This window comes from Doryrhamphus excisus, linkage group LG4 (assembly GCF_037039965.1).
Source record: "Doryrhamphus excisus strain RoL-2023G ecotype Guam linkage group LG4, RoL_Dexc_Guam_v1.1, whole genome shotgun sequence".
Taxonomy (NCBI): domain Eukaryota; kingdom Metazoa; phylum Chordata; class Actinopteri; order Syngnathiformes; family Syngnathidae; genus Doryrhamphus; species Doryrhamphus excisus.
Window position 1 is genome coordinate 9,307,183 of NC_136360.1, and position 14,017 is coordinate 9,321,199.

Below are 14,017 nucleotides of genomic sequence, written 5' to 3' on the forward strand. Positions count from 1 at the left end.
GATAGTGAAAGAGTTTATTTGTGGCATCACATTTCCAATAGATGTCAGCACTCAAAAATCATTGTGCAAGCATGATCATATTTCTGTGGTGAATTATATGGCAAGTATTATTTACTGTAAAACATCAATAACATCCATTTGTAGATTTTGTTTGTCTGAATGAGGGATTTACTTAATTTAGGTTAATTGGCGACTCCAAATTGTCCATAGGTATGAATGTGAGTGTGAATGGTTGTTTGTCTATATGTACCCTGTGATTGGCTGCCGACCAGTCCAGGGTGTACACTGCCTTTCGCCCGAAGACAGCTGGGATAGGCTCCAGCATGGCCGTGACCCTTGGGGGATAAGTGATATAGAAAATGGACGGATGGATAGTCTCTTGTTGGGAAAGATGGCGAGGAGGGGAGAGGGCGAAGGGCAGGGGACGCCATCTTCGTACTTTGACTTCTTTCTTGATTTCAGTGGTGTTTCTCACCTTCTTTCTTCAATTTAAGAAACGCAAAGCCAGTGAGTCACCAACACGTCAGACGGTTTGTTTGGACACTTGTTTCTACAGTATGTTCCAGTACAGGGTATACAGACTAGTTTGTTATGTGTTATGTTATTGTATGATAACTGAGACAATGCCCAAAAAAACTAATAATATTATGGTATAGAAAATTAGAGAGGAATGTTTTCTTACTTAAGCATGTCAGAGATTATATCAATTTCACTGTCAGGTGTCATGGGCTAGCTTGTGGTCACACTTTCATTTGATATTGTGTCACATGCTTCAACATTAGTAATATTTTACTGAAAAAAATAAACTATTTGAGTCACTGACATCATTTGTGTCTATTGCATCTGTGGGCATCAAGGTGGGTGACGACAACCTTGTATGGTACAGCATTTGTGGCCATGTGCACTAGTTGGCATTTGTGGCAATTTAGGCTGGCCTCACAAGCAACAGGAACATGCGTGAAACGACACGTTGGTTCGTTGATTGACATATTACTAAAGTAGGTCATCTGTGCAAATGCCAGCCTGTCAGTTCACATCAACAGATAGATCCCAAGCCAGATCGTCTCCCTGGGACCTAAAATCAGCAGGGCCTCACTCTGGTTTTGATGCATAAAAACATATAAATATCACCTTATGCAATATTTAGGACCAAATATGGTATTAATATTGTGTATGTGTTCTGTACTGTCAAGTAATCAAGAGTTTATTGAAAAGTAGAAACTGTTTTTAATGCAATGAGATGCAGATTTGTGTAGCTTGTGTTACAATCAACTTATAGTTCAATATTTTTTATGTATGCCACATTATGTTAAACTAAATTTTTTTGATTGATAATATTGACACAATTAAGTTTAACTATTGACATAGTTAAACTTAAAGGGGATCTATTATGCTCAATTTGGGCCCTTTGTATTGAATGTTGATCTCCTATAGAGCAGCTACACACGATAACTCGCACGGAAAGCTTTCTAGATCTTCTAAAATCTGCACCCATTGCAGCACCCAGCGGAATTTCCTTTTTTTCCATTTTTAATTGAAGATGAATGGATGGATGGATGAGTGGTCATCCAGCAGCTTTTCAAACGTTATGGGTGATGGTGTGAAAGTGTATTACAGTGTATTACACTTGGTGTACTGTCATTTCCAATAAACTCATCAGCGGTATTGCTGGCTGAGCAATTTGCGCTCGCATTTGCTACAATATGGCTTCCTTTGCTGCTGTGTTGTGCAACATACTTGTTAATAAATGAACATTATGACTTGTCATGGATGTTTTATGTTCATTTATTTATTACTCTGGCATAAATTAGAGCTTGAAATACCATTTTAAATCAGCATGCCACTCTCCTTTGTCTTGCAGACTCTACAGGGCCGATGACCACGGCCCACCCTCACCCACACTCGCATCTCCCACCCATGGGCGGCATGGTGGGCCACCCATCCGTCATCAGCACCTCCAGGCACCTGCCTTCACCTATGTCCAACTTGAACTCCCCAATGAATGGCCTGACCTCGCCGTACTCTGTCATCACCTCATCCTTGGGTTCACCCTCTGTATCGCTACCGTCCACGCCCAACCTGAACTTTGGACCGCTCGGCAGTCCGCAGGTGAGGGAAAAGTGTGAAGAATTGTGAGGTCCTGCTCACCCAAAGTCAGCTGGGATAGGCTCCAGCATGCCCCCACGACCCTTGTGAGGATAAGTGGCATAGAAAATGGAAATGGTTTTAACACATGGGGGAAAAAAGATTGTCTAGTAAAAATGCAATTGTGGTAAATGTGATATTATTGTGATATTATTACTAATATCATAGTGCTGCCGTCTATCTCATATTTGCCAAATATTGTCCCAGCTGCTCTGCAAAGGTTTCTTCTCTCTGTGCCTGATCCAACGTAACGTCATGAATAAACCGCCTCTTTACAAAGTTTGCATTGAATCTCAATGTGCCACGCCCGCAGTTTGCACTGGTATCGCAATGGTTGGTGCGTATCTCTATCTAAATGAACATAGAACAGACATAAAAGTAGTTGAAGAGAGAAAAGAACAACATCCATGTTTACTTGAGTTCTTTCCACATGTCCTTATGCTCTATTTAACTCTCAAAAGGGATGCATCCTTTGTATGATGCTGTTTTGTCATTTATCCAAATATGGTTCGTTTCAATGGGGAGTCTTTCCAGCACTTATTTGTGTGTGTGCAGCTGTATATACACTATATAAAATAAACGTCAGGTTTCCCCATTTTCTGTCTGCCACAATGGACTAAGAGAGCTAATGGAATGAACAACAATATTGTGTGTTGATTGCCCACAAACATATGCCTCAGAGGCTGAATGGGTGGCAATGCGGCAGGGCCCTGCACGCAATGTACTCTCCATACACTATAATGACAGTATGGATCCATGCCTTTAAGGACAGTCAGGGTTAATACCATGTCATGATGAGACTCTTTCTGACCATCCATTAGGTCATTGGGTCATGTTGAACATTTGTTCACTGGTCATGTATGATATCATTTAGCCTACTCGGAAAAGTGGGACATTACCTTTACTGTATGCATGTTCACAAAGTGTGTCATGCTGGGTGGACTTGGCTACTCCGTGGCTGTGCTGATCTGTGTGAGCAGCAAAAAGCCGGGATTTTAAAACTTGTCTGTGCAGGGCTTCAGACTGCGATTAAATGGTCACATTTTGTGACTAAAATATAAAACATTGCGAGTAAAATCTACTCACGCATGTACGACCAGATAAAAGTAGGCCCACTAATGAAGGACGCACTTTGTCACTTATTAGAGTCATTTTCTACTGTTTATCCTCACAAGGGTCGTGGGCATGCTGGAGCCTATCCCAGCTGTCTTTGGGCGAAAGGCGGGGTGCCCAAGCAGAGAATTGAACCTAGATCTTACAGATCTCCTGACTGTGGCCAACATGCAGTCTCAATTTGCACTGTTGAGTCTTAATGATGTTCAAAGTGAAATGGGAAAAAATTACAATTTACTTTGCTTTGCAAACAACCATTAAACGTGGAATAGGCTATTCATCAATGGACCACAGCCTTTAAAAGACAAGATTTTGACAAAAATGTCACAATCTCTTGATGGCCAAGGCATCAACGGTCGCCCTGTTGAGTTGCGCAAACAAGACCTCTAGAAGTGTGGCATTGCTGCTGAGGTTGGATAAATATGATATTACTCATAAGTCATTTGAAACTTCTTAAAATGGTTATGGAGCAAAAAAAAGTCAAGTGGTAGAGCCAAAAAATGTTACCGGGCCTAAGTCAGGGGATCCGATTGGTTGTTAAGACACGGGACGATCCTTGGCCCAAATGAAAGTTGTTCCTGGTGCCAAATGTAGCCAAATAAACATCAGATGGTATATGCGAGAGAAGGGCTTGAAGAAGACGAGATCACCAAACACTGGACATTGAAAGATGGAAGAAAGCTTCATTCTCTGATGAGAAGAAACGTAGCCTTGATGGCTTTCAACGTTATTGGCCTGACACGGAGGTCCCACGTGAGTCGTTTTCCACACAACATAGGTGATTGTTGTACTTCAGTGGAACAGCGGAGCTGCAGGTTGTGCAGGGACGTCAAACAGTAATGGCTGTGTGGAGATGTTGTGGTTGCACCCCTCATGACTTTTTCCAACAGGACAAGGCTGCTGTTCACAATGGCCACTTTTGAGAGAAGAGGCATCAAATGCTTGCTATGGTTTCATGGCGTCATGAAGGACAAACCTCCTTCCTCATGGATGTGTTACTACAAGATGAGCTTGTCCCTTGTATGTGGCCACCACTGCATAGAAGAAAGCTTTGCTACACATCTTTATCTTTATATATTACTTTGGATGTGACATATGGCATCTATTACGTTGAATAGTGCAGAGTGATAGTTTCTATGTAAAACGTGGATAAAGTGCACAATAGTGCTTTTAGGAGCTTCTGTTGGAGACAGGTATGGACAAGCATAGCAAGGTTTACTGTCTACATTCCAGGATTAAGGATGTGGGACCTCTGAGGATTATTTACAATTGGTGAAAAATATCAGAGTCATGGAAAAATTATTAGACCACCCTTGTTCTTGTTCATTTTAAAGCCTGGTACAACTGGTACAAAGCCTGTGTCCCTTTTGTTTGGACAAATATAACGATGAAAACAAAAATAGCTCATAAGAGTTCAACTTTTTTAGCTATTGATGTAAGACCTTAAGTGATTTTGGTATTATCAAGAAAACCATTGAAATGGCTCATGGTGGTCTAATAGCAAGGGTGGTCTATTAACTTTTTCCACGACTATTAGAAGGGACCTGGCAGCTCAGAAAGATCTGAAAGTGAGATGCAGGTTCACCTTTGAATGCTGTATGTTCTTCGTAGCATGTGTTGTATAAAGAATGCATGACGCATCAATAATCCATACACGCTGCTACTGGGATGTTGTTATATGTCTGGAGCTAAATTTGTTTAGAATTGTATTGTGTACACTTGCTAAATGAATTATTAGAGTGTGCTGCTCACAGGGAGATGGGAGATGTGAAAGTGGGCGGCGTGAATGCTCATTTAAGAAGAAGTGATCCCCTTCAGGGCACGTGCAGTATGCTTGTGGAAAGCTGGCAGGAAAAATCCCACGCATGCTCGTCCCTTCGCTGGAAGGTCACCGACACTGCCACCGCAGAGGTCTGGGATGGGTCGGCCATTAGAGGATAGTCAGGAGGAAGAGTGCACGTTGTAAATAAGTGATAGCAAAAGCCCGAGGTGACGTGTATGGGAAGCGTGTCCTTTATGTCACATTACATCAAATATATAGGACATGAGGGCATGTGTGGGTCAGCCTTTTCCAGCAAGGATGTAGATGTTTGCGCATAAACAGCTAGAAAAACAACATTGTTTGGCTCTTGTCAGCATAAAAGGGTCAAAGGACAGGAAAATGATAAGGAAACGGTGACGTGTACATGTACAAGGAAAAAACAGCTATTGATCGACTGCATTTTGCCAACTAGTCAAATTTCCCATGAAGTCAAATTATGAAAGACAATTATTAAGTAGGCTGCACGGCATCCAAATGGTCAGCACACAGCCCCACAGCTAGGAGACCCGAGTTCAATTCCACCCTCAGCCATCTCTGTGTGGAGTTTGCATGTTCTCACCTTGCATGTGTGGGTTTTCTCCAAGTACTGTGTTTTTCTCCCACATTCCAAAAACATGCTAGGTTAATTGGCGACTCTAAATTGTCCATAGGTATGAATGTGAGTGTGAATGGTTGTTTGTCTATATGTGCCCTGTGATTGGCTGGCAACCAGTCCAGGGTGTACCCCGCCTCTCGCCCGAAGACAGCTGGGATAGGCTCCAGCACCCCCACGACCCTTGTGAGCATAAGTGGTAGAAAATGAATGAATTATTAAATAGTGCAAATGCTTTAATTATAGAAACATTTATTTACCTAAAGTGCATTGGAACAGAATTTTCTTTTATTCTTGGAGGAGTACTGAAATTGCTGCTTGAGGGAGTGATCCCAGTCAGCCATGCCTTTTTGTGGTCAGCTCGGGTCTTCTGGTATCTTCTTTGCAAACTAAAGGACCTTGACCAATGAGATGAGCCAGATTCTTCATTGTCATACTGAAGTGTGAGGGTGCTGTCATTCATTAATTCCCTTTTACAAACAATGTTTTATTGTCAGTCATATAGGACAGTGTGGCCCTTTTCAGCTCAATGTGGATCACCTACTTTTATCTCTGAATAAGCAAAGATTCCGTTTTTCAACTCTAGTTGTACTTCACCTCAAAAGACTCACCTGCAACAAGTACTTAGAGCTGATATTGTGCTAGCAACATCTTCGAAGTGATGTAGCATCCAGACACAGGCACACAGTCTTAATACACTATGACAGCAATTTTATTGAGCTCCTCTGTGGCTGCTGCCGTCTCAGGAGAGGCGGTCGCTGTGTCAATCAAACTGGCCAATCACAGTGTGTGAAGAGTGAATACATAATGAGCATTTTCTTTAAACACGAATAAAGATAATGATGAAATGGTATAGTTCCATACTCGTACCCGGCAAAAATGTATTATCCGTAACAGATGCTCGTCATCCCTAGTATCCCTTGCATGTAGGATGAATGAACGAAAACCTTTTTAACAGTAGTCTAAAATCACCAGAACTGTGTATCAATAAAGAATGGAAATTGTGCAGAATGTATGCACTTAAAGTAGAGCAAAATGTGCTAAGTTTTTTGTATTCTGTATTGCTGTCATCGTTTTTGGACAAAGTACTCCTTTTTTAAGTACCTATTTGGGTACCTTTTAAGCACCAGCACTGTTTCAAAGGTATTGGATGATATGGAAACAATGACCAACCCCACCTAAGTTACCAAATATGGTTCCTTGCCAGAGGACACTCAACTAAAAACACTCAGAATTAAGGCAAAAAGTCATGCTAACCTAAATGCAATGGAACTCTGATGGATGCAATGCAATACAATGAAATGTATTATTGTTCTGCTATGTCAAAATGAGTACTGTTACAAAAGGTTAATAAAACAGCACTGAGACATCCTGTTGGCATTGGGATGAATTCATCAATTTTGGACAAGAGCAGTCCAAGTGAGCTCATGTGTGTGCAAAAGTCAAGGCTTTACTCAACAGCCCTTATTATTAGCCACCGAGGACGCGTGATTGCCCCCGTCTTTGCTTGACAACTACACAAGCATGTGACCTAATCTTTGAAACCAAAACCATGACAAGACCGAGCATGTGATTGCATCCTCTGACAATTTCATAATAAAAGCTTGTGTGACTGAGAGAGAGGGGGAACAAAGGCAAGGAAGTAGGAACATGTCACGAGGTCACCGTTCACTTTTACTTCCTGTCCTCATCAGCTCTATTTTGTGTTATGGCAGATGAGTTCGATGAACAGCGTCAGCAGCTCAGAGGACATCAAGCCTCCGCCAGGCCTGCAGAACCTGGGGAGCATCAACTACCAGTGCACCAGCCCGGGTGGGATGTCCAAGCACATCTGCGCCATTTGTGGGGACCGCTCCTCGGGTAAGGGTGAGGGGGGGGCGCTTCATCAGCAAAAACATTCCTTCAGTAAAGATTTGTATTTGTGCAGGTAAACACTATGGCGTCTACAGCTGTGAAGGATGCAAAGGCTTCTTCAAGAGGACTGTCCGCAAAGATCTCACCTACACCTGTCGTGATAGCAAAGAGTGCCTGATAGACAAGCGCCAGCGCAACCGCTGCCAGTACTGTCGCTACCAAAAGTGCCTGGCCATGGGCATGAAGAGAGAAGGTAGGTTACATTTATTACCCCGGTTATGAGTGTGTACATTTAAGACTTGGTTGTCTTTTTAAAAAGTGTTTAAAACACTTACAATATTAATTCTTGTGCCTTTAATTAATGACCATCCGTCCGGCAACATACAAAGTAATTAAAATAAATTGCAAACAACTGAAATAACAAATTTAAAAATCTATAATTAAGTAGTGATGAAAGAGATGTTAATTAATGATTACATAAAATACTATAGGAGCATAAATATTAATGTTGTATTTTATTTTAATTGTCAAAAAGACTACAATAAATAAAAGCACAATTTTGCAAAGAAATGTAATAAAAATAAAACAATATAGTTTTCACACTCTGTAGCTGTTGTTTGCAGTTCCAGGGTTTTCTTTTGTAATTTCATGTTCTACGGTCTTGTTTTGTGTTTACTTCCTGTTAGTTGTCATGTGCAGCCGCTTCACACCTATTGGCCAGCAACGGGTCAGAACTTCGTAGGTTCATTGTCAATGCTACATACATAGATTGTGTGATGTCAGTATTTGCCGCTTCTCTGTCTTAGTTTACAATTCTTTTTGTATCTATTTATTTTATTTTTCACAGAGCCTTTTTGCTCTTTCACCTTTTGTTTCCATTTTTGCTACAAAGCTGTGAGTTTACTCACAACTATGTCTCTGCGTACTGGGGTCACACTGTGGTTTTCTCTGAGTACTCCGGTTTCCTCCCACATTCCAAAAACATGCTAGATTAATTGGTGACTCCAAATTGTCCATAGGTATGAATGTGAGTGTGAAAATCCTGTAAATCCAGTTAATCTGTTCCAGAAAGCCAAAAATGTTAAAACAAAACATTTGTTTGGTCTTATAATCTTTAAATGTGGTCTTATAGTCTTTAAATTATAGTTGTCCGTGCAGACAATTAAAAATGCATATAAATGGGATAAATGAGCATATAAGGTTACAGAAAGGTGGTGTTGGTGGTTGATCTGGCTACCTCATTGTGAGAACAGTCGCGTCTTCCCTATCATTTATTATTGAAAATGCATTTACAATTATTTTAATCATTCAAAACTATAATTGTAAAACTAACAATTAACAATTTTGAGACTTTGCAGTTTGGACATCCACGGTATACTAAGTGATGTCACTGAACTAACCCTGGTGTTCAAAATGCAGCGGTGCAGGAAGAAAGGCAGCGGGGCAAAGAACGGGGGGAGAATGAGGTGGAGTCCACCGGAACTTTCAGCGAGGACATGCCTGTGGACAAAATCCTGGATGCCGAGCTGGCCGTGGAGCCCAAAACTGAGACGTACACCGATGGCAGCACCGGCAACTCGGTAAGAGTTGTAGTTACACCAAAGTCCAGCGGTTGGAGTTCTTTTGTTAATGGCAAGTTCACTTGGTTCACAGTTGCGGAGAGAAGGGAGCAATGTTGTTTTGCAGCCCCGGAGGTGTGGCGGACGTTAAGCGTACTTAATGTACGTATTACGTCATGTTCTCTGATTGGTTTATCGCTGCCAGCGTACTTCTCATCGAGTCTGTGTATCACAGAAAGATGGAGCGGAGACATTGCTGTCAATTTATTGATTTTTTTTGTTGTATTGGCCTATGCATTGTAAATGTGCAATTTGCAATGTAAGTGCTGGTTACGCAAGGAGGGATTAAAATGTCTTTCTTTCATGCATGACTTGCTGATTGAGCCAAGCAATTTCACAGACTGCATTAGTCCACAGTTTCATACTTTGCACTTTACTTTGTTGTTATACGGATGTTTGTGCTACATAGAAATATAGAAGTGTGCAGCTTTCCAAATTGTATTGTTACCAGTGTTCATTCATTCATTCATTTTCTACCACTTATCCTCACGAGGGTCGCGGGGTGCTGGAGCCTATCCCAGCTGTCTTTGGGCGAGAGGCGGGGTACACCCCGGACTGGTCACCAGCCAATCACAGGGCACATATAGACAAACAACCATTCACACTCACATTCATACCTATGGACAATTTGGAGTGGCCAATTAACCTAGCATGTTTTTGGAATGTGGGAGGAAACCGGAGTCTCCGGAGAAAACCCACACATCCACAGGGAGAACATGCAAACTCTGCATCAAACTTGGGTCTCCTAGCTGTGTGGCCTTCGCGCTAACCACTTGTGCGCCGTGCAGCCTGTTACTTCCTTGCTTGTTTAATAGTGTTATTTTAGTAGTCTGTTGGTTATTACTTTTGTTGATACAAAATGTTTTGAATAAATATGGCACTATTTCTATGAATTTCACTGCATAATGTAGCTGCGCGGTGGTCTAGTGGTTAGTAAGTGGGCTTTGTATCGCCGGTGGAATATCTTTGTGTGGAGTTTGCAAGTTCTCACATGCGGATCTTCTTATTGTGACTCTCTTTGCAGAGTTCCAGTATAATATAAGCCAACCATGAATACAAAATGAAAAGAATGTTGAAAGATATTTTCAAAACAAGCACATTTCTGAAAACTGGTCATTTACTTTAAAGTAGGCCTACACATGTGTACCAGTGGTCATCCCTACAGTCTAGACCCGCACACACTAGGCTCAAATCTACGACCAGATAAGTCCACTGATTGGGAGTTACGTCAAGAGCTAAAAGGAACAGGCTGTCAAACACAGTTCCTAAGGCGTCAGGTTGTGAAGTTTAATCGACGCATAGTAACAGTTAAAATTAAGAAAAATCTTTTATCTTTGTTTATAAGATGTGTTATGTTTTGCAGCTCTCTGCTATTTTTCTTTAGTGCAAGAGGAGGCAAAATGGTTCTTTTCATAGTAAAGGTTATTGCCCCCTGCGCTACAAGATGTTTGGGGTAACTGAGATCTTAAGTTCATACCAGTAAGCAGTCCTAATTCATTTGAGAATATTGTTCCATATAAAAAACAGCACCAATACAAGATGGCTGATGACTAAAGTCAAATCATAAGTGTTAAAATGATCTTGCTCAAATGTAAGGGACGTTTGTATGGTTGGGAAAAGGTAATTGAGGTCAAAGCTCAGATATTCAGACTTTCTTTAATGATCAAAGCATTGATCCTATTTGTTTTTTGCATGATAGTCAATACAAGAGGTAGCTAAGGTAACGTCATTAGCATCTCCTTCCCAAATGTTGTTGATGTGATCCAGGATGCACAGAGCTGGCCAAAAGCATTGCACAAACCAGTCGTAAAATAGCCCCATGTTGCACACCATGACTTTTGTTCTGGTATTCCTGCTTTGCTCATAGACCAATGACCCCGTCACCAACATCTGCCAAGCAGCCGATAAGCAGCTCTTTACTTTAGTGGAGTGGGCCAAGAGGATCCCACACTTCTCTGAACTCCCCCTTGACGACCAGGTCATCTTATTACGAGCAGGTAATCCTCATCATCATCATCATGATCACGCGTGAGGGCGCTAATTGTACAAAGTGTATTTTAAATGTTATTCATATACACTATGGAGCATTTGAACATGGTTTCTGTTTAGGGTTGTTGCTCAATCATGCACTGAACATACAATATTTTTTGTTTTCTTTTTTCTGATAGGCTGGAACGAGCTGCTCATCGCGTCTTTCTCCCATCGCTCAGTCACAGTGAAAGATGGCATCCTGTTGGCCACAGGCCTGCACGTACACAGGAGCAGCGCCCACAGTGCTGGAGTGGGCTCCATCTTTGATAGGTGAGGAGCTAAAACAACATCTTGACAAATATTGTTTTATGCACTCTCTCAGGGCAGATGTTTAATTATTCATGAGAAATACCCTAAATGCTGTAATCATGTAGCAACATTTATCTAACCCAGGGGTTCTTAACCTTTTTTAATGTTGAGGCCCATTAAATATGAACACTATATAGATTTAATTGAGCTCATTCATTTGTTTTCAATAATAAATCAAATCCACTTCACAAGATAAAATCTGAATAAAGTTTAATGAATAATAACATGACATGATAAAATGTGATCATCACAATGATTTTTATCTGTGGAAGCTGCATTGTTACTGAACGTCCCATAGATAACATACAGTAGCATAGCGGCTAGCCTATCTCTGGTGTCTTCTGCAAAACGTAAGTTTTTGTGGCCCTTTCGGTGGTGCTTGAGGCCTAAGTTTGGACCGCGGCCCTATGATTAAGAATCACTGATCCCCACAAATGTGGGGGTTAATTGGAATTTAAGAGGGGCTGTTCCAAAATGTAAAACTCTTTCATTATTTAGAATTTTAGAATGTGTGGAGGAAAGTATTGCTCTCTTTGACCACATAATCATGTATTAACAAGTAAAGCAGGACACGGGAACGGGATCTGGTTTGTAGGTCAGCATCTTGGTTAGTGAAGCATCCGTGTCTGGGCAACCCTGGGGAAAATGTGAAGTGTCTTTGTGCAAGGACTCAACAGCAATGACCGGGATGGAGGAAGCACAAATCGAACTGGGAACACTCAGGTTACTGAATGACTGAGCCGCGCTGAACACAAATGCTACTACTGCTATGTTGTGGTGTTCATTTAAAAAAAAAGACACCAGCAGATTGCCACAGCTGGTGACACGATTTTTTTATTTTATTTTTCCAAACAAATTAATTAATTAATTTGATCACACCAGGCAACTACAGGTGACTTGGCACTTAATTGAATAGAAGCCTCTGTGTTCTGCTAAGTGACATTCTATTTCTATGTAGTTGTTAAGTTGTTTCCTAGACAACCCACACATAGGCTACATTCCAACTCACATACAGCGTAATTGTGCTACCTAGTGGCAAAGTTTATACATTACAGTTTCATCAACCCTCAACTAAAAAAAAACACCAAACAAAACCACATAATCAGTGTTATTACTTCTGTCTTTTGCATACGACAGCAACCTTGAGTCGAACAATCTATAGCTTGTGTGCATTTGATCTCTTTTGCAGAGTCCTGACAGAGCTGGTGTCCAAAATGAAAGACATGCAGATGGATAAAACGGAGCTGGGCTGCTTGCGAGCCATTGTCCTCTTTAACCCAGGTCAGTGCCCATTTTTAACCCATTTCTGAAAACATCTGTTTAGTGGTGGACATGGCCTCAGAGTGACTGACTTTTTTTTTGTGAATATGTGAATGGAAAAACAAATGTGCGATTTGACAAACAAAGGTGATGTGGTAAAAAAAAGAACATTGGAATTAACAGCTGCGACCCTGGGCAACATATGAGATATATATTTTTTCAAATTAAAGCTACAAGATGGCACTAGCTACATTTGAGGTATTCTCAGCATCCAGCAGCTTTACAGTATCTACCTCTACATGCGATTTAATGGGTTGGTTGTGTTGTTGGTCCCTTAAAATAGAAAATGACTCCTGTCATAGAGAGAATCTTTGCTGTTTTAATGCAGATTCGCTCCAACATTGGTTCTCTGGCTGCTTTGCTTTGTAGTGTACTTTTTAATAAATCATCATATTGTCAAAGAAAGCTATGTTCTTCCACTTTCTCATGTACCCCCAATCATTGTTGTTTTTTTTTATGTTATTATACACTATAATGAGTTTTCAGAAATAACAGCTCTCTAATTATCGCCTGCTTTCTGCTTCAATTCTTTCAGATGCGAAAGGTCTGTCAAACCCAATGGAGGTGGAGGGACTGAGGGAAAAGGTCTACGCCTCATTGGAGTCCTACACCAAACATAAATATCCAGACCAGCCGGGCAGGTATAAAACCACAACATAAATGCAGATTTTTCTGAAATGAGCAAATTGTTAAAAATGGTCATTATTTTTAAAATTTTGTTGCTCAGGTTTGCCAAACTGCTGCTCCGCCTACCCGCCCTACGCTCCATTGGCCTCAAGTGTTTGGAGCACCTGTTCTTCTTCAAGCTCATCGGGGACACGCCCATCGACACGTTCCTCATGGAGATGCTGGAGGCGCCACATCAGATCACATGACCCCTGCCCTCTTCCCCCCCTCCATTACTTGTAAATACCCCCATGGATTGAGGGGAAAACAAGACTCTGAAATTGTAAAGTTGAAGATTTTATATCAAGTCCCAAAAAAGCATTGTAATTATATCTGAAATTATTTGGAGGTTGTGGTGAGGACTGAGTACACAACCGTCACAGTAAATTTGAATAGCGTTCATATGTAAATAGATCATTTCTCGCAACATTTGGGAAGGAATCAGATTTTATTCATAGAGTAATTGTATAAAATAAAATAAAATAAAATACAAAACCTTTTTTCCCCTGCTTTTGAATCAGGGAACAGACCAATGGTTATGTGTAG

At 41.0% G+C, this 14,017-nt stretch overlaps 1 protein-coding gene across 2 annotated transcripts in view; it reads left to right on the forward strand.

Moving 5' to 3' along the window:
* rxrgb (retinoid X receptor, gamma b) overlaps positions 1-13,966 on the forward strand; it is a 36,403-nt gene extending 22,437 nt beyond the window's left edge. For both annotated transcript variants that reach the window (XM_058072204.2, XM_078790092.1), the window contains exons 2-10: positions 1,862-2,109; positions 7,388-7,532; positions 7,600-7,779; positions 8,946-9,106; positions 11,013-11,142; positions 11,314-11,446; positions 12,675-12,766; positions 13,341-13,446; positions 13,533-13,966. In XM_058072204.2, the coding sequence (XP_057928187.1) occupies positions 1,862-2,109; positions 7,388-7,532; positions 7,600-7,779; positions 8,946-9,106; positions 11,013-11,142; positions 11,314-11,446; positions 12,675-12,766; positions 13,341-13,446; positions 13,533-13,680 (1,343 nt within the window). In that variant the 3' untranslated portion in view covers positions 13,681-13,966. The remainder of the gene's footprint in view (positions 1-1,861; positions 2,110-7,387; positions 7,533-7,599; positions 7,780-8,945; positions 9,107-11,012; positions 11,143-11,313; positions 11,447-12,674; positions 12,767-13,340; positions 13,447-13,532) is intronic.
* Positions 13,967-14,017: the final 51 nt, after the last annotated feature.